Below are 27363 nucleotides of genomic sequence, written 5' to 3' on the forward strand. Positions count from 1 at the left end.
AAAGGCTACACGCCAAAATGTGTTGACTTAAACGTGTTTCAACAACTTCAACGCGTTCTAATGATGCATCAAAATGCATTTAAGTCAATGCATTTCAACACGTCATTGACCGAAATGCGTTGAAGTCTACGTGTTTATGAAGTCAAGGTAATTATTTTAACCATGCTTGACTTTGAGAACAAGCCAGTTAAATAGAGGGCTTTTACTTTTTTGTAGAGCCTTGGATTCTTGATATTTAGTCAGTGCTGTGGCTTTGTCATTTTGAAGCAATAATCACTTGAAGTAAGAAACTACAAAGTTAAATGTACAAAACAACAGAGACTAAAAAGCCCAAATAAAATTGGGAAACCAACTACAAAAATACAAATAACTACAAAGGAAAACAAAGCACTTCAAAGAGGCAGATACAAATGAAGAAGATCCATCAGTCTCTTCAGCAATCAGACACGTGAACAAAAGAACTGTTTTTGTATGCTGATGAGGGAATTTTAACATGTTTCCAGGTTTTCTTTTCATTTCTAAATCTGACTTTAAAGAGCGTCTTTACATATTGTAAGGTCTGTTTGAAATAATGTGATACCGTCATTGTGCTGCACAGTAGAGAAGTGGTTAGCTCTGTCTCCTCACAGCAAAAGGTTCCTGGGTGGAAACCCCAGTCACACAGAGGCTTTCAGTGTGGAGTTTTGCATGTTCTCTATGTGTACTCCAGCTTCTTCCCACAACCCAAAGACATCCTCATTAGGTTCTTTCGTAACTCTAAATTGCCCATAGATGTGAGCTTGTCTGTCTCTGTATGATAGCCAGTAATAGACTGGTGTGACTAAACTGCACCTTGCCTCTCTCTCTATGACAACTGGGGTCAGCTCCAGCCAACTACAGGGAATAAAAGGCTACAAAGACAGTAAAAGGTTTCCAAGGAGACACCAAAAGCTACAAAGTGATACTAAACACCATACAGACAAACTTCAAAGGAAGGCAAAATAACTGTAAACACTGCACCAGGACTATGTTTCCAATGTTGAATTGAAGTGTCTGGGTCTAAAGGCCCATTGTTTAACAGTCCACCTTTATTACGCTTTGTACAAATTCAGATATTAAACTTTTCATGCAAACATAAAATGGTTTAATCCATCATCATCAAAGTTACTCCAGTCACCAGCTACAATCAGTTACATCAAAAAAAATGTGTTTTTCAAATTTGTATTAATTCAAAAAGCTTTAAATGCACAGTATATGAATGAAATATGATTCTCAATCAAAACAATGATGACAACCAGGACTGAAGGTGGAACTGAAGGGCCCTTGCACCCTGGTGCATGTTGGGCTGTGCTGCAGTTGCATAGCAACTGCTGGGTGTTGGCAACCCTTGTGGTGTGCTGCATCACAGGACTGTCATTTAATGCAAATAATGATGTTATTGCATTTTGTATACATATATATGCAGCAGCAGGTGGCAGCTTGCCAAAGCAAGATGCTAAAATGTAGAATTTAAGAGGGCAGGGCAGATATTTATTGTGTAAATTCTAAGAATTCAATTCAGTAGATGGTGCTACAGCAAAACCATGCAATTAAAAGAAATGTGTGGCGAAATAGACCTTGATCATACATGTGAAGCAAATGGGATGTTTACTATGAGAGTTATGCCAACTTTTTTTCAAATTGGCGAGATATGAAAATGGTCACCCTTGCCAGTGAGGTGTCCTTTAAAGAAACATGTCACTGCGGAGAAATATCAAGGCCTTTCTTTCAGATTCTAAGGTTGATATGTTTAGCTCAGTAAGAGAAGTGAAGAAATGTCCTGGTTGTGTCACTTAAAAAAAAACACAGGATAAAGTCTACAACCATTACAAGAGGTTAAAGTCATTTAACATCATTTGGGAAAGCCTTATAAAGACATTGAGATGAAGCTGGTGAACTTCCTGTTGGGATCTGGGCATTGGTCCAAGAGGATTTTTTAGGCTGAGTCATGGTGCATGTACAGGTGAAATATCATTAAGCCTCGGTGTGATGTTGTCGAGGGGCTGAATTTTTTAAAAACCTGTTTGCATTGGCAGAGAAGATTTGGCACATTTTTCATGAGCGCAACCCACATGCCCAGCTCTGCTGCTCATCCATTAAATACATGTTCCCTACCAATGTGGCACCATTAAAAGGGAAATAAACAGGCTATCCAACAGTATAAGGTTTGTTGCCAAGAAGCATTGTTACAACAAAGAAAGAATCTACCAAACACAAATGTCCTTACTTTTAGTTTGAAGTTTTATCTAATACTGTATATTAATTTAACATGTACAATGCTTAACAAATTTTTTAGACCACTCGTCATATTTGTCTCAAAGACCATCCAGCATCATGAAGTGCTTTAATGTGGACTCTTTCATTTTCAGTCAGCTCGCCACGTTTCACCATTTTGAACAGGAATGAGGAATTTCAAACTGAATTCACCCAAATTTGAGCCGGCTCACTGGGCAGCTCTGAGAGGTCAGATATTAATCAAGCATAACATTCAACCACTAAAACTCATTTTTCTGTTCAAGAATGCAAGTAAATAACTATAATTTGACATATTAATCAAGAAATAATAATGTGCTTTACTATTTTTTCAGTTTTTTGTAAATCAGTAAATTTGAAAATTCATGGATAACAATAATAATTATATTTTAGCATTAAAAATATCATTTGGGTTAAAGAGCTTCTACATATTGGTGTATTAACCATTGCAGAAACATAAAAAATGATTTTGGTAATTACCAATGCTGTTAATTTAGGGCAGCTGTGGCATAAACCTTACTTTGGTTAGGGTGAGGGTGGTCTAATAAGTTTGTTAAGCACTGTAGATGATTTGTCCGAAGGATATGAAAATGAGGCCAGAAGAGACACAGACATCTGCAAGACACATAACACTCAGATACACAAGAGAAATCTGATCAAACCTGTGCATATTGAAAGACCATTTGTCTGAGTATTCAAAATAAGTAACAGCACAACAGTAAAAAATGTAAGAACTTTTACATGCCTACATGAGAATTTGTTGACTGTTTTTTTTTTTTTTTTTTGGCAGGGTTTATGCAAAAGTTCTCTAGTTTTAGAGCTCCAGCCTCTATAATTTTGAATTAATTTGCAATAAGTTTAAACATTTTTGGAAAGTTTTCATCAGTCTTCGGATTTCATTTGAGCACATGCCTTTTTTTCTGAAAATTTAACTAAATTAGAATAAAAAAATGAAGACAGGCATTGGTGTAAAAAGCTCAATACAAAGTCCACGGCAGTTGACCTAAGAAGTAATATTCTGCTTCTAGGTGCAATTTCAATAGTAATGTTGAGACAGGTAATGTAATATGCATTATTAGGTGCATCAGTTGATCGGCTCATTTACCTACACATCTAACCAGGCAAACATTGCAGCAAGCAATGTATAAAGACATGTCCACATGGTCAAGATGATGTACTAAAGAAAGGTGACTTAAGTCACTTTAAACCTGCCGTGGTTGTTGGTAGTCTGACAGCCGTCCATATTGTTTACACCAAATTCTGACCCTACCATTCAAATGTCACTGCAGAAATCGAGACTCATCAGACCAGGCAACATTTTTCCAATTATCTTTTGTCCAAAACTGGTGAGGTGAATGAGGTTATTTGAGTTCTTGTTGCCTTTCTATCAGTTCAAACCAGTCTGGTCAGTCTCCTCTGATCTCTGCCACCAACAAGGCATTTTGGCCCTGAGAACTGCTGCTCACTGGATATTTTCTGTTTTTCCGACCACTCTCTGTAAACCCCCGGAGATGGTTGTGGTGGCATGAGAATCCCAGTCGATCAGCAGTTTGTGAAATACTTGTACCAGCATCAACATCCATGGCTCATTCAAAATCACTTAATTCAACTTTCTTTCCCTTTTTTGATGCTCAGTTCGAACTTCAGCCCACTAACTTGACATTTCAAAATGTTTGGTTGCTTCCATGTGATTGGCTGACTGGATATGTGCATTAATCAGCAGTAAAACAGGTGTACCTAATAAAGTGATCAGTGTCTATATCTTGTATAATGCACGCTAGGCTTTGAATAATCATCAAAAAGAGCTCAAATTAGAGTAAATAAGACTATTACAAAGAATGTGGTAAAAGAGGCCGCCTATTAATTGTCATGATATTCCCATGCCATGTTACATCTGTGATTTTGTATGGCTGCTACTTTGGCCAAAGTAGCAAAAGATCTCAATGTAATCTCAATGAGACTTCCTGGTTGAATATACCTATTTAATACTCAATTATTAAGATATTGTCAGTGCAGGGTTTGCACTTATATTGGAGAGTCTCTGCTTTGTTGTTGGAACACTGCCTCCTTCTCTTACAAACTACAGACCCGTTAAAATCAGCACCCACACCCACATATTGTTCTAATAGTCTTGAATGTGACCTCTGACTCTCTGTGTCTCCCTGCAGCTGAGGAAACCCCCTCTAAAGGTCACGTCTGGCTCCCCTGTCATGACCTCTTCAGGTCCGCGACTTGCAAACAGACAAAACCCTCCATGTTGGGAGTGTACAAACTCAGCGTGTTTTCTTCACACGTTTGTTTGAGCAGGTTAGTTTTTCACCTGCTTTTGGGAATTATTTATGGTATATTTCAACAACAGGAAATTAAAAGTTGTGTAAGCATTAGACATCTTAAAGTCTCTCCTACCCATCTTTTAGAGCATCCCATCCCCCACCTCATGTGGACCCTCATCTTAGTATTTTTTTCTTCATGAACTCTGACTTCTCTGCAGACAAAATAAAACACTCTGCTGCTCCATAAACACACCATAGGTAACTGTGACCCCAGAAATAAATCAAAGTTTTTCTTTTTCATCCATAATACTTCTTTTTAATCCTACAAATACTGTTTTATCCATAAATACTGTTACCTTTGTCTAGTAAGCGTGCTCTCTCTTTGTCATACACTTCCTATAAATAGCATTCACCCCTTGGATGTTTTACCCTTTTAGTCATTTTATAAATCAATCCTGGTCAATATAATTTGTCTTTCTGGAAAAAGAAATTCTTTAATGTCAAAATGAAAATAGATTTCTTCAAAGGAGTGTCAATAAAATGAAAATATTTCATTTAAAATAAGAGTGTATAAATTTTCACCCCCTTTAAGGTGACACCTGAGTGCAGTGAATGTGTCTCGAGTGATTGTGGTATAAAGAAAGCTGTGTCTGGAGGGTCCAGTCGCTGGTCAATCAGTATTCCTGGCTACCATTACACCATGAAGACCAAGGACCAAGCAACTCAGAGACAAGGATATTGAAAAGTATAAGTCAGAGGACGGATTTAAAAATATTTCCAAGGCACTGAACATCCCCCAGAGTTCAGTGAAATCCATCATTAAGAAATGGAAGAAATATGGCACGTGTAAATCTGTCTAGATCAGACCGTCCTCACAAACTGAGTGATCATGCAAGAAGGAGACTAGTGAGAGAGGCCACCAAGACACCTATGACTACTCTGACAGAGTTACAAGCTTCAGCAGCTTTGATGGGAGAGATTCTACATAAAACAACTATTACCCAGGTTCTTCAACAGTCCAAGCTTTATGGGAAAAAGACAAAGAGAAAGACACTGCAGAGGTAAACTCATTAAATTTTGACTACAGTTAGCCAAAAGGCATTTGAGGGATGCCAAGATCAAGTGGAAGAAGGTTCTCTGGTCTGATGAGACCAAAATGGTGCTTTTTGGACATCAGATAAGACACCAAACACATCACCACAAACACACCATCCCCACTGTAAAGCATGGTGGTGGCAGCATCATACTGTGGTGATGCTCCTTGGCAGCTGGCCCTGGAAGGCTTGTAAAGGTAGAAGGTGAAATGAAAGTGGCAAAAGAGGACAATCCTATCCAGTCTGCAAGAAAACTAGGGATTGGAATAAAGCTACACAGAAATGGTGTAAAGACAGCAAGCTGAAAGTTCTGGGGTGGCCTTGTCAAAACCCAGACCTCAATCCAATTTAGAATTTGTGGCTGGACTTGAAATAAGTTGTTCACTAAAGATCCCTGCAACTTGATAGAGCTTGAGAAGTTTTGCAAAGAAAAATGGAGTGAAATTGCAGTGTCTAGATGTGCAAGTCTGATTGAGACCTATCCACACAGACTCAGAGCTATGATTGCAGCCAAAGGTGCATTTACTAAATACTGACTTGAGGGGGGTGAATATTTATGCACTCACTAATTTTACATAACATATTTTTATTTTATTGCCCTTACTTTGTAGAAATCTGTTTTCATTTTGACATTAAAGAGTTATTTTCTTGTATTTTTTGGGGGGTGAAAATGCCAAATTATATTGACCATGGTTGATTTATTATATCAATAAAATTCTATAGCATCCAAGGGGATGAATACCTATTAGAGGCACTGTATTTAAATACATGCAATACAAAGCAGTGAGTGTAGTATCTGTCTTAGGCTTTGTATTGATGTTGAAATGTCACACTTCATTACTATTTTTCAGCTGAATTTCAGCTCTGACACCGATAAGAAATGCTTTATTTGCATGAGTGTTCAGTGTTTATGAGAGTTCTGAGAAACTTCCAAATGCATGTCTCCCTCTTGTGGTCACAGGTCAGAGTCACAGAGCTACACTGAAGCTGGGAGTAGCTTCTTCAAACAAGATGTTTAATCTGTCAACATATCCAGTTATTCTCCAAACTGCCTGCTAGTTTAGTGATTAGCTTTGAGGGAACTTTATGGCTCCTTTGACAATTTTCTGGGAACTTTTTTTATTGATTTGGCAGCTGAAGAGAGAGAGAGAATGTTGAGAGGGCAGAGAGGGGTGGACTTTAGAGGACAGAGGCTCAGAGTCATAGCTGGTTGTTCTATGAGACAAAACAGTTGTATGCAGATGTGGTCCAGATTAGGGAAACTACTGTTGTATTACAGGCTTTACATGTCCAGCAAAACCAATTTGACACAGATTGGGCAGAAGTAGCAGGTTGCTGTTTCAAATCCCAGTACAGACCAAGTACAGTATTTGGACTGGTCACTGGAGAGGTGAATGTAATCTGGGTAGTGAGAAGGTGTCATTAAGCTGAACCCCTGCCCACATTCAATGATTTAAAATAAAGGGGAGAAAAAAAAAATCTCTGCAGACAGAACCCTAAAACCCCCAAGTTAGAAAGTGCATAAGCAGGTGCACCAATCGCTACAAGAAATGAGTTTACCATCAAAATTGATGTATAAGTCCGTATTTAAAGGTAAAATGGTTAAAATATTGCTCTTACAACTAGAGACATCTGGTCATCAACATTGTGACCATGTGATTTAAGTGAACAGCCAGAGGCCTTGGAGGATTGTTTAACTGACTCACAAAACTGGTTCTGTAGTGTTTTCCCATCACAACAAACATAAACCAAATAAAGTCAAAAATAAATATTTATTCCTGCTTTCTTAGTGACACATAAGCCTATTTGCCAGACCCTTAGGGTCCAAAGAGAACAGACAGTTGAAAAACAAATATCTCAGCAAAAGTACAGCTCAGTTTTGTGTCTGAGTCAGGAAGTTTGTTGAGGACATTATCTTCAGTAGATGAATATTTCACTTAAATGTAGTTAAGAAAAGATGTTTCACTCAAAACGCAGAAAAAAAAAACAGAATTTGAGTTTAGGTATGAGTGCCAGCTGTTGATTGCATGGGTGTTATTCAATTTCTCCACCTTCTTCGCCTTTTTAAGTGAGAAAACTGAGGCTCTTTTACATTGAAATTCAAAATATTTCATCATCTCCCTGCAGCTCAAATCCAAACCCATGCTAAAGTGATACATCAACGCGTGTTTCATGCAGAACTGAAACTAAAACAAACATAAGATGACAGAAAAGTGTCATTTAAATGTTTTTTTTTTTTTACCTATAAATACAGCTCTAGGCATGTCCTTTAAGAAGAACATAATGTTATGTTAATCTGTTTAGAAGCAGCTGTAGGATCTCCTGGCAAGCAGGATTTGTTATTTATGACTGCTTGGGGTAGTGTGCCAAAAAGAAAAACTTGTGTCCACCTATTAAGAGTTTAAATGATCAGTTTTCTTTATGGATGTTGAATTCATTGGGTTTTGATGTTGGCTTTTTATAGGATGCCTTTTTAGGCTGTTTTTGACCCCTCAAAATTCTGCGCACATTGGTAATCTGTACACTAAGGAAGTGGTTCCCAACCTCTTTTCCTTTAAGCCTTTTCTACTTGTATCTAAGATGTTTTTCCAATCAAGCACCTAATTGCCAGCACAGGGGGTACCAGAACCTCAAAACATGAGTCAATAGCAACAGCAAAGTGAACTGTTTGAGACTAGCAGAAAAGATTTGGCTAACAAAGAATTTCTTTCCACCTCATTTATGGATGTTAGTGTGGTTTTTGTTCAGTATATATTAGCATCCCTTTTTTGGTAGCTAAGCTTACAATTCAAAAAGGAAAAGTATCATTACTTCAACAAGAAACTAACCTAGATACAAAAACTAACACTAGTTTGGTGGTTAACATTTTTAATAGACATATCTGCAGCATTTCACTGCCCCATGCTAGATAGCTTATCCTGATGCTTTTGAAGTTTAGGCTAAAATTAGCTGTTATGTTCTCCTGTTTACTAAACTTTGTGACCAGCTAGGCACCAAAACATGTCCAGTAAAAATATCTTTGCAAAACAAGCACTTTCAGTCAAAAGCCTCCATCTTTGTAACATTAAATGGGGGAAAAGTGGAAAAAGAAAAGTGCCTTTCATGCAGGCACCAAAGCATGGATGAGGTAGCTAGTTTTTAACTACAATGACAGAACAATACAGCTCCTGATGTTCATAAAGCATTAGCTTCATTGTTCATACAGCATTATGTTTTTTGTAACTGCCTTTAACAGGTTTCTGGTTTAACTCCAGTAAAATGAGCTGGTGACCTTTGGACCAAGCTAATGCTAGCTTGTTTGACTAGCCAACTCTGCAAAGAAAAGTTGTCCTTTCCTCGGTAAAAATCGATAATACCTACTCCAAATGAAAAGCCTGGCTTTATCTTCGCTTGTATCGAAAGGTAAGACATTATTCATTACTACACTTCCATAATATAATTTAAAACCAGATGCTAAACCAGTAAGAAAACTCGTCATGAGTGCCTCAAGGAAATTAGCTACACATGATGCTTTTAGAGCTAGATGTTGGAGTTGCAGAAAAACAAATATTTGACAACAATAAACAAATACTTTATAAGTGTCAGAAAGGCTGAAGGCTTGTCACTTCAGTAGTCTATTGATGGTTTCATTAATTTTCTATTTTTTTATTAACTCTAGTTTATTAAATATTTTAGCAGCAAGATGTACAAAATAGGTCATAAGAATAAGATTTAATTCAATAGGTATACATTTTCTTTCTTATGAGCAGATTATTTTTTTTTACAGACTTCTTATGAATATTCCAAAATTTCCATTTATGAGTAATCAATAGTGCTGACTGCACATTTCTAATGAATGAAACAATATCAGGCAAATACTAAAAAAAAATTAAATGTCTTGCGACACTTTGTACCTTTTAAACAGGCCTGACCTGATACCCACTAACTGTGAATACAGCTGATGTTATGAATTATGTGAGTCTTTGCTCTGGAAGTTTCCATGCAGTATATCTTTATTCCTCGGGGTGTTTATTTGTCACAGACCTGCTCAAACATTTGGAGACTTTTCATTGGACAAGCTTAGCATTTTGGTCACAGTCACTAAACAAACATGTATAGTTTAAAAGCACCTACATTTCAAGTTTGCCTCTTGGAAAGCCAGAATTACTCAGCAAGTCCTTCATCCTGCATGCTGTGATACCGCAAACTGTTGGTGAGTACAAAGCTTTTGTTTGAGTCTTTCCACAAACCTAACATGTATACTTTATAAAATAAATGCAGTAATGCTGGGCAGTTAATCAAGTTTCAAATATGATTTTAGCTTTTCATATATATGTTTCTTTCACTCATTTTTTATTTATTGCTTTTTTTCCAAAGTGTAACAAGTGTCTAAGTTCAATAAGTACTCATTGAGTAATAGTGTTCAATTAGTGTGATCTAAAACCAATCAAAAATAACTAGTTAATTGAGCGTCCTTATTATGCAGCATTTTGATTTTGATGATTTTTATCCTTACAGAAAATGAGGATCCAAATAGCTCTGCTGGTTGCTGCTTTCATGGCTGCAGTCAGTGCAGTGCCAACACACTACCCAATACACTACCCTTCAGGAATCCCATTCACAGGTGAAGTTTCTAATATTTAAGAATGCCTTATTTTGTAGTATTAAACACTTGAAGTTTGTCCTTCATCAGTCAGTTTATTCATTTATTTTCCACAGGTGTAACCCGTTTTGTAGGCATGTATTCTGATGAGCCGAAGCTCGACAGCGCTGCAGCTGAAAAGCCACAACTAGATGCTGCTGCAAACAAAATGCCACAACTAGATGCTGCTGCAAACAAAATGCCACAACTAGATGCTGCTGCAAAAAAAATGCCACAAATGGATGCTGCTGCAGACCAAAAGCCACAACTAGATGCTGCTGCAGACAAAATGCCACAGCTCGATGTTGCCAAAGAGGTCCCAGATAAAGATGAGGAGTCTAAGATGGATGCTTTTGAAGATGACAGGTTCATGCAAGACATGTTGGAAGATGAAAGGTTTATGCGTGATGCTTTTGGGGATGGGATGTCAATGAACAACGAGTTGGAAGACGACAGGCCCATGCAGGAGGCTTTGGAAGATGAGAGTTTCATGAATGCGGCTTTGGAAGACGAGAGGTTCATGAACGACGAGTTGGAAGACGAGATGCCCATGAACGATGAGTTGGAAGACGAGATGCCCATGAACGACGAGCTGGAAGACGAGATGCCCATGCAGGATGAGATGGAGTGATTCACCACTCATGCTTTACAGAGGAGGATTCCCAAATATGCTAAATGATAAAAAGCCAATTGAATAAGTTAAGAAGAGTAAATTCCATTTTTAAAAAATCCTGCCTTTTTTTACAAGTATGCACATCTTTTTCCTGATGGTCTCTAAGAACGCATCTCAGAGAACCTCCAGAGAACATTAATATCAGAGATACATCACACAGAGAATATGCCTGATAGTCGAGGTATGTAAAAACAACAGGACGTTTTTAACTCCCCTCAGGTTTTGTCCTTTGCCTTTCTTTTAATATATTGTATTAAAGCCAAAAATAATAATTAAAAAGTAGCTGTTTTCCTCATTTTTACAGTGTTCAGATGTCAAAAATGCTCCAGTTGAATGTAATGGATATTTTCTAGTATAAATAAAAATATACACCTCAGATTGAAGGCCTAACTGATACTACTCAGTTCTGCTTTTGTTCTTGTTATATTTGTTTAGATGTATAAATGTGTGTATTTGTTCTCAACATTTAAACTAGGTTGTCCACATTGTATGCAAAAATGCTGAGTCAACCCCCCAGGATATGTCAACAAAAAAACAGTCCCTCTGTAAGAATATGTTCTTTGTGACACTTTAAATAAATACAGGTTTGAATGAAGTAAACCCGTACATTTATTTATTTTATTGATTCATACAAATGCACACTTCTTTGATATCATAGACTCAAACTGTAGTGAAGCCTCCAGTATGTTGAAGTATGGTGGAATATTAACCTCCTGTGTCTTAGCACCCTCATAAGAGGAAATTACATCTTGGGTTCCATGCACCTTTACTCTTAATTTTGCTAAATATAGACCTGTTGGCCTCATTTGTGGACACTTTTTCTGTCTTCTTGTGGTCACTAAAGCAGGTTACAGTTTACAAGATGGCCATCATTCTGACCAAAACCATCTACATCCACTCTCAACACAAAACTGTTCAAGGTTCAAAAGGTCTTCAGATTTTACAACTGAAACTTGTTTAGTCAGGAACACTTTGGTCATGCATTTACCATTCTGTTGCGAAATGGATATACAGTTTTACTTGGCGGAGAAGGCGCTGGGTTAGTCAAGCAGCATGCTTTGGGAGTGCATGTATAGAAACCCCCATATGGATAGATACATTTATGACAATGCTTACTGAATACAAAAAAAATATTACAAAAGTGATTAATCCATAGTAGCATGAATTTCAATATGAGGATGTAACAACCTTTATCCTATAAAGGAGGAGGCTGGGGTGGAGGAGGTTAAGCTCTGCTGGCAGCAGCAGCATGGTACATCAGAATTAATGCAAGAAGGGATTAGTGAAAGACTTATCATATTTAAACTCACCACTGTGCTGAGAGAAAGAGGTGTGATTGGCTGTGGGAGCTGGGAGAAAAAACAATTTTATCTTTTCCCTGTAACACTGCTGTCACTACCATAATATGGCATCATTTCTCAAAAATAAAACCTATGAACCATTAATTATGATGTTTTGATATTGTTTAGATAAATCTGCATTATAACTAATGAATCCTTGACTCTGAAACCTTTTCAAACTAATTTATGCCCTTTACAAATCTGGAGACAGAAATATTAGGATTGTGAAAATACAAGCGAGATTCAAGTGGAAATATGTGAAATATGAACTCTGAGTGAAAAAATAAGAGATTCATGCTTTTATTTCTTTCAGGAAATTTCCAACTGTTTTTTAACCCTATTTAGTAGACCCACTGTCCTCATATGAGGACATGGTTTTTTTAAAGGTGCAGTGTGTAATATTTAGCCTATTAGCATTTAGCAAAACAAGCTTGGTTAAAATGAAACATAACATTTATAAGTAGATTGATCTAAATTAGTGTTGACATCTGATAACACATTTTTTAAATTTATGCTTTAAATTAACTCAGAATAAGCCTTTTATTCACACATAGGGAGGGTCCCCTCCAAGGACGCTGCCATCTTGGATTTTTGCATTTTGCCTGTTTCTATGGCACCATAGAAGGAACCAAATAACAGTTAAGCATGTATTGATTTTTAAACTTCACTGGTTCCCACAGTTATCACCAGAGAAATGAGCATCACACTCCAGAATTGACTGTTAGATGTTGATAGTCCCAATTTTACACACTGTACCTTTAATAATTATTGTTGAGATGCAATGTTTAGTTAGCCTTATCAGGTCTTACTAATTCAAAATACATAGGAGATATCAAAAAATATAGAGCTGTCAAAAGATTACAATTTGATATTGCTATTAATCTCAAGATTTCTGTTAATCGCAATCAATCATATCCTTTCTATCCCATTCTAAAATTCCTCTGTTTTGCATTTAAATCTCTTTTGGTGTCATTTTAGATTTTCTACTGTCTACTGAGCTGTCTGTGAGTTTAAAACTGAAATGAGACATGAGGATCAGTGGTGGACTTTTTTTACATCACAGTGACTGCAGGGAGTGGCTGATGGTATCTTAACTAAAGTTTGTTGAAGGCAACAAAAAAGAATGTGATTAATGGTGATTTAAAAAATATTAGTGTGATAATTATGGGTCGTAGTTAATCACGATTAATGCAATTAATCTTGACAACCATACAAAAAATGTAAAACAAATAAAAGGTCTCAGGAGGTTTAAGATAAACTCACTGTCCACTCCATCAGGTATACCTTTTAAACTGCTTGTTATTGCAAATATCTAATCAGCCAATCACATGGCAGAAAACCATGCATTTATGCATTCAGGCATGGTAAAGGTGATGTGCTGAGTTTAAACCAAGCATCAGAGTGGGGAAGAAAAGTGATTGAACTGACTAAATACATTGGTTGCTGCCATTTGATATTTGAAGAATGATGAACCTGAACATATATACCTAATAAAGTGGCTGGTGTTTGTATATAACTACTCAGACTGCCTCAGCCGCCAGCTCGGGAGCCTCTGCATTATTTTTATTTGCCTGCTGTTGCTTTACATGCTAATGATCATTCCGAACTGTCTAAATGGTAAGCCTGTGTTTATTTCCTCCTTCAAAACAACTCATCTTTCTGTCACTTCCCTATCACTTTCTCCATCTCTCTGTTTCCAGCAGCACTGGTCAAGCTTTTTCCAACATGGTCCTGTAATGAGTAATTTATGGTGGCCCAGCAATAAATATACATATGCATAATTTATGCATTATCATGCATATGACTTATTCATGGTGCCCTGCTAACACTGGCAAATTCTCCAGGCTCCTGCTGTTGCTGTGGCCTCTTCCTTGGCAACAGGATCAACAAGGCCTACAGAGCAACCATCCGAGGAGATCACAACTTCCTTTAATATTTCTGTATTAAGGAAGTGTATTGAAAAAACACTTGAATTTTATAAGAATTTCTTGTAAAGTTTGCATAACGTAAAAACATTTGACTCACCAGAGATGGTAAATGATCATACACTCCCAAATGTTTGGAAAATAATGGATACTTGTTTCAGCCCAGCAGAGACAAGTTCTTCACTTCCCACTTACCTCAATCAAAGCTGTGTACAGCTTTACATAGTGTACCAGCATTTAACACAGGCTTACTAATGATTTTGAGTTGATGAGTTGATTGAGGCGATGATATGTTGAATTTGTTTTTCTGCCAGTCCTGGTTCTGAATCATATAAGGCTGTTTTTAAAAAATATTATGATTTTCCTAATTAGGAAAAGGCGTTACCAGCTGGTGAACAGCTTTCTTTTTTCACAGCTTCTTTTCACACAAGCTGCTTGTCTGTCTTCTCAGCATCCCATCAATTGTTTTATGATCACCACCATGTAAGACCTTATTTAAAAATCTAATTTAATCTTTGTTCTCGTTTAAAAATGTGTGTGTGCCTCATTTATACTCATGCATTCACTCCTTCACTCAAAAGGACAGCTGGACAGTTTTTGAGAAGAGGGATGACACATTATTGGGATTAGTTAACTCAAAGTGATGAAGTCTGAATGAACAGCTAAAAGTAATTTATTTGACAGTCATAGAGAAACAGACTATATATTTTCAGTACAATGGATGGAATTTCAGATTGTTTGCTTTCAGTCCTCAATAAGCAATTTAAAACTTAAATAGTTATAAACCTCAGCGGAAGTTCAGGCATGAAGATTTTCTTACACATTCGTTTGTCATCACTCGCTCACATCTCTTTCTCTTTTCCCTCTCTGGTGATCAGCTGATTATGGGCAATCACTGTCTTAAGCACTAAGCTAATCATATTCTACCACAACCTTGTTTGACCAATTATCATGCACCTGTCATGTTTTAAATCTGTCATCTTGTCTTCCCAGTCAGCCTGTCAGTGTGGATGCTGCAGCCCTCCTCCACCCCAGCCACCTCCATTTAGTTCATCAGCATCTCATCCAGATCCTCATAGGTCTTCTGCTCATCTCATCTTGCAAACCTCAGTCTCCTCCAAGCCACCTCTTTGGTGTCCCAGTCCAGCTTCTCAGAAGTCCAATAAATTGTTGTTCACTCATATTTAAATCTCTCCTAGTTGAAATTTTGTTATTCAACATGTACACTGTTGACATGAAAAGCTTCAAGTCTTATAATAGAGCGCAAATGTACATTTAAAAGACTGCACTTTAAAGAGTGTGCACTTGTGTGTACCCAAAAGTGCACACTAATAAATGTACATTCCAACCTGTGCATTTAAACATGTAGCTTTGAAACCCTCTCTTGTAAACTTGCAAGCGTATGCTTGAAAGTGTACTTAAAAATTCCTCTTGTGCTTAAGAAGTATACTCTCGAAAGTGTGTGCTTACTTGAAAGTGTGCATTTACAGTTTAGCAACTAGGACTCCTTAGAGTGTTAATTAGGTACGGGAAGGTTTGAATTTGGAAATGTGCTGTTGAAAATAAGCACTTGAAAGTGTGCTCTTATGCAGTCTCTCTTATAAAGTGTGTGCTTGTTAGTATGCACTTAAGGCCTTACAAATGTGAACTTTACAATGAGCCTTTTAAAGTGCTCTCTTCTAATCGTTTGCTTATGTGATTGTGTGTGCATTTTAAAAATGAGAGTGAATTCTTTAAAATGTAGTCTTTAAAGTGAGTTCTTTTACACTTATGTGTACTTAAGATGTGCACTTTGAAGTGTGCACTTACACACTCAATAGTGCTCATTATTCCCTCATATATCTGTGAGGGTAGGCCCTTGAAAATGTGAATTTATGTACTTGAAAGTTTGAATTTGGAAGTGTGCTTTTGAAAATAAGCACTTAAACGTTTTTTTTATTATGCACACTTGAAAATGTGTACTTGTTAGTGTGCACTTATGGCCTTACAAATGTGAACTTTGCAACAAGCCATTTAAAGTGTTGTCCTCTAAGTGCGCTTACCTGATAGTGTGTCCTTTTTGAAATTTAGAGTGCATACTTTAAAATGTGGAATTTAAAGTTTGTTCTTGAGATATGTGCACTTGAGATGTGCACTATGAAGTGTGCACTTACAAGCTCAGAAGTGTTCATTATACCCTCCTATGAACCCTTAAACCCTTTCTATTCCCCTTAGATAAGAATGTAAAAGTGTGCACTTGAAAATGTGCAGTTGAGTTCTTGTACATGTGAAGTTTCAAGAGTGCTCTTGAAAAGTGCAAATCTGTTGGTAAGCTTATGGATGAACACTTGAAATATAGATCAATGTTTTTACCTGAAGGTTATGATGATAATAAACTGTAGGTGTTTTGATTAGCAGCCAATAAAATCTCAATTATGTTTTAAAAAATGTTTGTTTTGCTATATCCATCTTAATGTCCATTTGAATTGAGTTAAAATTCAAATAAAAATGCATTCAGATAATGAGGCACATTGTGGATAAAGCACATCTGACACAAGTGTAGGTGTATCAGACAAAAATGGTGGGAACCACTTCAGTTGTTTTTAATAAAATATCTACATCTTTATGCAGGCAGTGGTGCATGTATGAATTATTCAGAAATACCTGGCTGAGCTACTCTTTGGTTTGCTCAAAAAACTCCCACGCTTTGCAGCGAGCAAACTTTTGTGCCAAGGTCAAATCAATGCCTGAGGAAGACTGATGAATAAAAGGGGAAGAAAATATTGAGGATTATGCCTGCTTGCCCCCTGCTGGAGAATTTCAAACAGCTGGAACGATTCAGTCAGCTTTTGTTGGAGCAGATGAAAGAAAAGTTGAGAGGGTGCTGTGGAGAGAACTGGCCAGTGGGTGAGTGGGAGACTGAGTGAGAGAGTGGAGGCTGCTTGACAACATGGATTTTTTTAGTGATTCAGGGTATGCTTCGTTTTCCTGCATACTGAAAACTCTCTAACAAAAGCCTGTCAGATCACAGCTTCTCCTGTAGCAGAATCGGGGGATCCTGCATGTTATGGTTGCATGTACATTTTTTTGCCCTCAGGCTTGGAACCCTTCCTGGTGCTTTTTATAGCCAATATAGCACCGTAATTCCCTCCTTTTCTCTCTATTTACAGTATTCCATCCTCTCTACACTTACAGCCATGGAGGAAGAAGAGACTGAGGATTGCTGCAGTGCTGCGACACAGCTGGCAGCTTGCCTTTACTTAGAGCTCCCCCTGCTGGTGGAGATTGGCATATTGTACATTTTTATGTGTCTTCTGTGCTGTAATCCCTGTTGTAAATAGAGAGGTGTGTCTCTGTGTGGGAGGGGATGAAGTCAGCTCAAACAGCAGGACCTCATAACAACACCTCTGAGACTGATGGCCCTCCCTCACTCTGATACAGAAAAACACAGAGGGGTCTGATAGGGTCAGCCTGTGCTGAAACTCAAGGCATAGTTCTGGGTAGTGTTAGACAGAAATACTAAAGCCAAATTTGTTTTTAAGTAGGCTAATTTTAGAAGCGAATGTTTTCACAAGTTATGTCAAGATCTCACTGATTAGAGTTAGGCAGTGTATACTGCTATGTGTTTCTAATTATCAGTTATTTTTTATAAATGTCTTGAATTGACTCATTATGACCACAGTGTTAAATAGGGAAAATCAAGGCTTATTCTGGTGATATCAACAATGTGGAGAAGTCCATTAACAATTTGGCTTGTAATGTCATACTTTCTAGCCATGTCACGACCGACACGGAAGTCAAGATGTCAAAGAGAGGAGGTGAGGAGACTGAGTCAGTTTACCAAGGAACATATAAACTCAATAATATCTTGTTGATATACTTTTCAGCTCCAAACAAAGGTAAATGTTAGCCAGGAGGCTAGCACAAATACCACATTTCCAATATCTAATTATTGCTATCAGATAAAATCTGGGGAGGGGCACCTGCTAGAGAGAATGGGCGAATGATTAGGTACACATTCTGTCCCTCAGATGCTTTGTCTATCCAAAAGTAAATAAGAAAAAAGGCAAATACAGGGTGTAGATAACTTAGTCGTTAGGATGCGCCCTATGTGCTTAAGTGACCTGAGTTCTAGTCCAGCCTGTGGCTCCTTTCCTCCACGTCACTCCCCCACTCTCTTATCCCTGTAGCAAGACAAATTCAATACAAAATTACTCTTTTAAGTTTTATTTGGATGTCGTCACCCTATTAAACTAATGACATAAGTCATATTTTCTAGTTTTGGGGGAAACACAAAAAACCTAAATACACATTATATATTTGTGAATCATTTCATACATAGAACGCTGTCTGTCAATTATGTAACATACATGAATAAAGTCATTTAGATCAATTTCTGAACATCCCATTGTGACTTAGGCCACTTAAAAACTGAAAAAAACTGCTCTTTAATAACAGTGCAAACTCAAAACTGAAATCAGTATTAGCTAAATTAAACAAATGGCAGGTAAATCAAACACTGATGAGGCATGTCCATCTCCTCACTTCTCCAGTTGTTCATGGCCCTACTTTACTGGGTTCTAGGTGTGTAGGTCTTGGTGTGTGGTTTTTTGTGTTTGTGGGTCTGGGTGAGAGGGTGTGTGGGTTAGGGTCTAGGTCTGTTGATCTGGGATTTGTGTCTCTGGTGTGTGGGTCTGGATTTGTGGGTATTTGGATCTGGTTGTGTGGGTGTCAGGGTTCGGGTGTGTCTGTGGGTCTGGGTTTATGGATGTGCCACTGGCACAACTTAACCCAGGCCCTTTGGCACAAATCACCCCAGCCCCACTATTTTGAAAAACTAGCATGATCCAGCAGTTTAGAGCTAACATCATGCTAACTGTATACTCATTGTGTAGCTTACTAAAGCACTGAAACGTGTGAACTGTTTTCAAACTTGTCTATAATTGTTCAAACACAACAATCAAAAAAACTTGATCATAGAAATTTTAATTTAGAAGGAAAAAAAAACCAACAGTTTTTTGAGCTAAAATGTGCTTACCTTTCATGCTGTGTCTCCCTTTTATACAGAATGAGTAAAATGGACAGCTCTTCAAAAATATGTGGTCACATGACCAATTTCTTCTATGGTTTTCTATAAACAAGGGGTGGCACTACTTCCCCCTTGGCACAAATCCCCCCACTCTCCCCTACACCAAATCCAGGTTCACTAATGGGCACTGTCCCCAACAATAAATAAATAAACAAATTCATCCACTGGAGGGGCCTCAAATAGAGAATATAATTTGTTTAAAAATATGACTTTAGACACTCAGCTGGAGTTATAATATATAAAACAGACTAAAATTAATACAGAGGCCTCTTTATGAGTTGCAAAAGCAAAAAGTAATTTTGCATGACTTAAACTGTTGGTGGGGAGTCGATGGTGTACATAATGTTAAAAAACAACAACGACTACAGAAACTCATAACCGTGTGTACTTTTCTACAGCTAACGATAGATAGATAGATAGATAGATAGATAGATAGATAGATAGATAGATAGAACGAACACAAATACAAAAAAATAATCTAGCCTTGCAAAATCATTACTAGCAAAAATTTTGTAGTGTGTCCTCAGGTTTAGTTGATGCCTCATATTAAGTTTTTTCCCACCTCAGTGCCCCCTTCAGTTTGGTCGCCAAGGCAACCTCCTATATTGCCAATAGAGGCAATATGAGGCAAACAGAGGCACTGCTAAGTTGTCATTCCAAATGGAATTGTTCAGAACAAGATTAAGTTGAAATTATAATAATTATTATTAATGGCTTCACAATTTAGTTCACCAATAACAGCCTTTCAAATGCTTACATTTGTTTCTACTCTTTATGTGAATATAAGCAGGTTTTTGGCTGTTTCACAGAATCCCAAGTGGACACATATCCATACATTTTATTACTGTTTTATCACATGATAATGACTTATTTTATTGATAATAACTTATTAACTGATAATAACTTATTTGCTCGTATCCCCTGAGTTGCAATAGCACAAAACAAACATAAAAGGAACTTACCTCATTAGTGTCTGCAGGGGCAGCATGGCATGGCATTAACAGACCTACTAGAGTGACCAACATTTTGATTTGTTTCTTGATCTAGAAAATTGTCACAAGAAAAACATGCTTACAGATTTTTTTTTGTTATCAATATGTTTAAAGTTTCCGATATCATCTCAATTTAGTCATAAAAAAATGTGTCCACAATATTTCTAGTCAAAATGTTTGTTTACAGAAATAACCCAGCAGCACTGCTGAGTGTTGAAACTAAGAAAAACAGTACAGTTAAGCAGTATTTCATTTTATTTGAAATTTACTGCCAGGTGATTAAAAATGATCCAAGGACTTCAGTTGAAAAACTACATTAAAAATAATAAACTAAAGGCTGAGTCAACAGTATAATAGCCGTACTATTCTGTGATGAAAATGATCATTAGTTGCTGCCCTTAAGGCTCACTGAAGAAGCAACAATACTTTTACACATTTGTTACACATAGTCATCACAGTGCTACACCTACATCCGAGCTGTGAGACCAAACAGACACCAGAAGGAATAAAAAATCAATGAATGAATGGATCTACATCTATTTTAAGACCACTGTGGTGAAAGTCCCTTCCAGAGAAAACACAATGAGCAGCAGAGATCATTCATTGTTTTTACTGATAGTTAAAACATTAAGACAATAAATGGGGCGCCCTGTGACATAATGTTAACAAAGTACACTGTTCATGAACAAGCAACATTAAGACATATATTTCTATCTCTATGCCCCCCTGCTGCAGCTAATCTTCCTCCATCAGGCCTCTCTCCTTCTCCTGCTGATATTGCAGCTCATCTCATAATTTATCACTTGCATACACATTTTGTAAGACAGAGAACAATGTCTGTACACATTTTTGTTACATGTACTTGTGTACATATACATAATCTATACATACAATCTATATCAACAGTAGTTTAACAAAAAGTGCTGTTAATTCATGCTACAGTGCTGTGCTAAATCAAGACCTAAAAGAACACCTTTGTGGCCTAATATTGTAGATAATGTTTATTGACCATGCCAAATTCCTCACTGTTGGCCATTTCTCTAAATTAAAATAACTTAAAAAATAAATCACCTGACCCATTTCCTTTGAATAGATAATTGAGCTAATCTAAGATGTTACTGCAGTATTTGAGCTGTTAAATAAATTCCACATGATGCTACAGTTTGATGTGTAAAACCATCATAAACATTAATTTCAAACAAGACATTCAACAAGTAACTTTACAGATGCATTTTACTGTATCTACATTATGCAGTCAAATACTAAAAAAATCCCCAAAATATGAGACATATGAGTAATGATTTAAACCCTGTGACAGTGGAAACAGTTTTGAACACACAAGTTTAAACATCAGTTGTATAAAAGACGTCCCAAATAAGGCAAAACAACAACATGCCTCATGATGCATGAATTCAAATCAAAGCTTCACTCAACGCTGACATGGAAAAAAAAGAAAATAAAGTGCCCGTTGTGTGAATAAGTTGGATGAGTCGAGGTTTAGAGCAGGGTTGTTTTCAGTGTGACAGCAGGTGGAAGTATCTTAAGGTGGATTTCAGCGCAGTGCGTTAGTGGGCATACAGTCACACAGAGCCCGCCTCTCTGCACGGAGCACCAGCGTCTCTGTCTGCAAAGAGGGAAAATAACAACAATATTACACTAGAGGTGAGAAAAAATATAGATATGGCAAAATATCATTGACATGACTCTTGGGATAGAACTGTCGAATCACTGATGGTAGATATTGATCATGACTCCTTACGGTAGTGCTAGCTTGTGTTAGCATGAAATTAATGCTAACATGAGCAGAGGTTAACTGGCCAACAAAGAAGTCAACAGCATGATAAAAGAAGGCAAAAGGGTATTGTTTGGCAGCAATGAAGAAAAGCTGCCAGATGCCTGGCTAACTCATTTTGTCTTGTTGCTCTGATTGGTCCGTAATGAATGTGACAGACAGAATGTTCATCCAATCACCTTCTGAGAATTTGTTTAACCCCTTAAAGCCTGTTGTATCATATTTGATACATACTTTTATGATACCTCTATCTAATCAATATGATCAATAAGTTACTAAAAAAATTCTAAATGCAATCTGATAAATGATAAAAATGTCCTCAAGTGGATTTTCAGTTACCAAAAAACACCTAATGTATCAAATGAGATACAAAAAATATATATGTTAAATTTTATGGAAAGTTGCATTTTTTTGGATTTCAGTAGAAAGTGAAATAAACATTTCAGTTCCAAAAAATGAGAATTTTCTAGCAATAATTTATGTTTTCAGGCTTTAAAGGGTTAAAGACATGCCCTTTCCAAACACTTTGAATGGGAGGTTTCCCAGAAGAGTGTGAAATATATCCATGCAATAGATATATGAAACAGTCTCTCTAGCCAGTCAGGTTAGCTTGTCAGTGCCATTCTCCCTCACCGACTAATCAAAATCAAGAAGGGGCTGGACTTAATATACCAGCTTTCAACAGCAAAGTGGAACAGAAACTGATCTGGCTTGTCCTCCCCAGGCCTACTGCTGCTGCTGATTTCAGGTTAAGATTCCTTTATGTTGTCTTTAGTTTTTCTTGGTGATATAATCTATTTGCATGAAAAACAAAAATATTATGTGCATGGGGCTATAAAAATAATGTTATTAAAGATACTGAGGAGAGCCAAATTCAGCTTTTGCAATGCTAGTTCAAAGCGCTCTCAAACTGGTTGTGAGCACTGCCAATGCTAAAAGAGCCAGCTGCAGACACAGGCCTTTAACCCTGCACTTTCTCTTTTATGGGGCATTTTTAATGAACCCTTTATTTAGATATAGTGATGTACCATGTTATGACTGTCTTGCAATATATCAGTTATCACTGAACTGTTGTGTTATGTTATTCTGGCCATGTATGATGCTGTTCTGTAGGTAAAAAATTAGCAAAAGTTCTTAATTTTCTTTTAGTCTGCTGAGACTCAGGACTTTACCCCATTAATATTTCCAAGTGGCCAACACCCATGTTAAAAATGACACTACTGCAGACATGCAAAATAAGCAACATAGCCTAGTTGACTGACAGGAGACTTCAGGCCCACCTCTACTCTCTACGCCTGTTGTAAGGCAAATGTCCAAGGAAAGTTAGTTAGGGACAGCTTTTTTTTTTAAATACGATGACTTCCATCAATGGGCTTCAAAAATTGGCTCCAGAAACAATAGGAGATGTCTCTGACACTGATATACAAAGAAGGATAAATACTCAATATGCAGTTTATCTTAAGAATAGTGTATAGAAATGAAAACTCAGTGTATAAATCCAGCCATCATCAGCAGACCCAGTACTTTCTGTTCAAACACAAAGTCATCATCATTGACAAATTGTTCTCGGAGACTCATCATCTGGTGAATCATGAACACTTAACACTTTGATAGCACAGGAGGAGGAAATATCTCAAATAAAACCCTCTGAGGCGAGAAACACATGATTCCACCTACCCTGGCATCAAGATTGAAGGCGGTCTTTTTTAAGTCTTGCAGTGCCCTCTGCATGAACTCAAATGCGTGACAGTCCACACACGGACGGCCTGAAATCAGAGGCAACAGTCAGCAAGTAACAAACAGTTTTCTCTTGAACGAACAGAAATATCTCCTGGATTTTTTTTTCTAGAATTAAAGAAAATATTAGTGTATAGCAAGCAAGGATGTCAGCATTCTTGATACTTCATTACCATGTTTTTAAAATATATATTTAAAGTTATTTCAGTGATAGATAGCACTGAGAATTAACAAAGCTTTAAGAAAACATCTGTCCTAAGAATTGTGTGTAGAAGAGGAATTAAATATCTAAAATTGTATGCAAAACCCCTGAAAATTATGAAATGAGCAAAAAAGTTTTTTATTCACTATGGTGGCCATTGTCACTAAAATTAAAGCAACACGCTTTTATAAGTAATGTTGTTCACTTGAGTTGAAAGCTTAAATGTCCTACTGCTGTATTTGAGGTTTGGTAAATAAATATTGACAAATACTAACATGATATTGAGATACATTTCAAATGAACAAATTAAGAAGTTAAACACTGCTGATGTACCAGAGCTAACATTCATAGGAAACTCCTGCTAACTAAACACCACAAGCTCACACAAACACCAACAGGCTACTATTAGCATTTAATAGTATTACATCATGGGAGTGTGTGGTGTCGTGGTGTGTTGCCCAAATATAATCTTAGCAATAAAAATTGTATATAAGGGAGCCAACAGTCATGTTTGCAAGGAATTGGTTGAATGCTAACTTTAGCTGTTGTTCTTAGCTTTTAGAACCAAATGTTTTAACAAATATGTTGTTTTAATTGGAAATATTTCAAAATAACTATATTTGTAGTATAAACAGTACTGTGCTTAAGTTTTAGGCATGTAGGGTGGCACAGATTCATCACGGGGCCTGTTGTGCCACAACCTGGGACTGGGGGGTGGGGGCCAGAGTCAAGCTCCCTTGGGACATCCACAGCACCACCATGGCTCATGACAACCCTCCTACCCATCTGGATGGTACCCTAAGCTGTGCCCATTCACCACATCCACCCCTACTCCACCCAAAAGGTGTGGACTGTTATTTCTTTTCAACAGACTTTTCCCCCTGCCCCGGGTAATATGCCAGGACATCCAGACTGGGGTTGTGTCAATCCTTCTTCCCACCCTATAACAGCAATAAAGCTTTAAACCTCAGCAATGTATTGCTTATGGATTTTTTTTATTAAGTAAAGTTGTTTTATTGTTTTATTTCCCTTCTTAACGTGTTAATAGAGACATGAAGCTATACTGATTGTAATGTATTGGCTGTTACAGAGAGGATTGTCTATAACAGTACCAAAAAGCATAAAATGCTGGTGCTACTGCCTTAAAAACCATGGTAGGGTTTGGCCAGTTTTCCCATTTAAACCAATCAAATTCCACAAATAAATAAAGGGAATTGATTTGCTCCACCAAAAAAATAAGCACCATATGCAGCAAGTTACTGTGTTGCTACCATAGATGTATTATGATTGACTATTTTTGTTTTATAGCAGTGGAGAAGTGTGCTGATTTCAGGACTTTTTGTAATGACTGTAATTCAAAGCTTTTAAAATGTAAGTAGTTTAACTACTTTTAAGAGCTGGTCTGATGATGTACAAGTATGGCTTTTTAAAATGGATACTGTATTTTTAGATCCATAGGAATAAGGTTGTTTATTTCAATTTTTCAACCGTCTGCACCAATATAATAGCTAAGAAATAGTATCATGAACACCCTCAATCTTGGTAATAAACCCCAGATGAGAGCTGAATCCTATTCTTTTCTCCAAAGCAGAATACTGGATACCTGTAAACCTAAACATTATTTGCACATATTTCGAATGATAAATTGAGCCTGAAAACAGCAGTGATACCACATTTTCATGCTGTGATTTATACACTAATTAGCATGACCTACTATTCTCAGTGAGAACCCTCAAAGGAGAACTAGTAGGCTATCATGTGACCTAAAGAGCATTACTGTGGCAGAAACATTCCTATCTTTAAAAATTATATAGAAATAATCCTCATACCAAACTGTCAAAAAGCCCCAATTTCCTCATTTAAAACCACCTACTTTCGGCCGGGATGACAGTCCCAGTCTCCTGATCTGCATCAGCAGCACTGAGACAGAGAAGCTGGACCGCCAGGAGCAGCACCGCTGCCTGCAGATATCCACCAGCTGCCATGGTGATGGTGTGTTCAATTACCTTCGAAATTACAAACACAATTCACATATGTGTGGTCTGAAGACAACGCAAATACAATAACAACGTTAAAATACCTCTCACCACCGTCAGTTAATGAAATATAAAAAATCTGATAGGCTTTGTGTTTAAAAGCTTCCGTTTAAGTCGATGAATATATGTCAGTTTACAAAATCACAGTCTGTGGAATAAAAGTAAAGCTTATTTGACTAGTAATATATTAACCTACCGTGAATTAATCGATGATATGTTGCTGAACACCAGATAAGAGCAAGATGCCCACCAAGGATTGTTTTAGGTCGAATAAAGGACTGCGCATGCGTGAGTATCATCTGAAATTTACTCTGGGGACCAGAGTCAAGACTTCCGCTAGCAAAATTCAAAATAAAGCTCTGAACAGAAGTGTATGGATCATATACGCTATTCCTGTAAAAGTGAATACTATTGACAAAAAATACTTGAAAAACCTGCTGTAGCAGGATATTGATGTGTATTTATGTGCTTTGGTTCAAGTTTTACAAAAACATTTCGCCCCACATGTCAAAATGATGGTACTTGAGATTTTACGTTTAAAAAATCCAATTAATTTTTTCAAGTATACTATTTTGTTTATTTTTTCTTAATGAATGCATTCTTTTTTTGTAAAATTGAATTCATCTTGATCTGCTATTATTAAAATGGCCCCATATGTTCTAATTCATAAGTATGTGTGTGTGTGTATATATATATATATAGTTATTGGTGAAAGTATTGGCACCCCTGGAATTTTCCAGAAAATACACCATTTCTCCCAGAAATTGTTGCAATTACAAATGTTTTTGGTATACACATTTATTTCATTTATGTGCATTGAAACAACACAAAAAAGCAGAAGAATAAAGCCAAAACTGACATACACAAAACTCAAAAAATGGGCCAGACAAAATTGTTGGCACCCTCAACTTAATATTTGGGTGCACACCCTAGGGAAAAAATACCTGAAACCAATCACTTCCTATAACCACCAACGAGCTTCTTACACCTCTCAACTGGAATTTTGGACCACTCTTCTTTTGCAAACTTCTCCAGGTCTCTCAGATTTAAAGAGTACCTTCTTGCAGCAGCAATTTTAACATCTCTCCGTAGGTGTTCAATGGGATTTAGATCCGGACTCATTGCTGGCCACTTCCAAACTCTCCAGCATTTTGTCTCCCATGACCTCTGATGCAGACCCAGCTTTCTGACACTAGGCCCTACATTGCGGCCCAAAATCTTTTGATAGTCTCCAGATTTCATGATTCCTTGCACACAGTCAAGGCATCCAGTGCCAGAGGCAGCAAAACAACCCCAAAACATCCTTGAACCCCCACCATGTTTGACTGTAGGTACTGTG

General features: G+C 37.2%; 1 protein-coding gene across 1 annotated transcript; it reads right to left on the reverse strand.

The window, feature by feature from the left end:
• Positions 1 to 20821: 20821 nt before the first annotated feature.
• c22h4orf48 (chromosome 22 C4orf48 homolog) lies at positions 20822 to 26326 on the reverse strand. Its single transcript, XM_041779809.1, has 4 exons — positions 26221 to 26326; positions 25862 to 25994; positions 23727 to 23815; positions 20822 to 21881 (listed from the first exon to the last, which is right to left on the reverse strand). The coding sequence occupies exons 2-4, from the start codon at positions 25971 to 25973 to the stop codon at positions 21810 to 21812; spliced, it is 273 nt and encodes a 90-aa protein (XP_041635743.1). The 5' UTR covers positions 25974 to 25994; positions 26221 to 26326; the 3' UTR covers positions 20822 to 21809.
• Between the last annotated feature and the right edge of the window lie 1037 nt (positions 26327 to 27363).

This window comes from Cheilinus undulatus, linkage group 22, assembly GCF_018320785.1.
Source record: "Cheilinus undulatus linkage group 22, ASM1832078v1, whole genome shotgun sequence".
Taxonomy (NCBI): domain Eukaryota; kingdom Metazoa; phylum Chordata; class Actinopteri; order Labriformes; family Labridae; genus Cheilinus; species Cheilinus undulatus.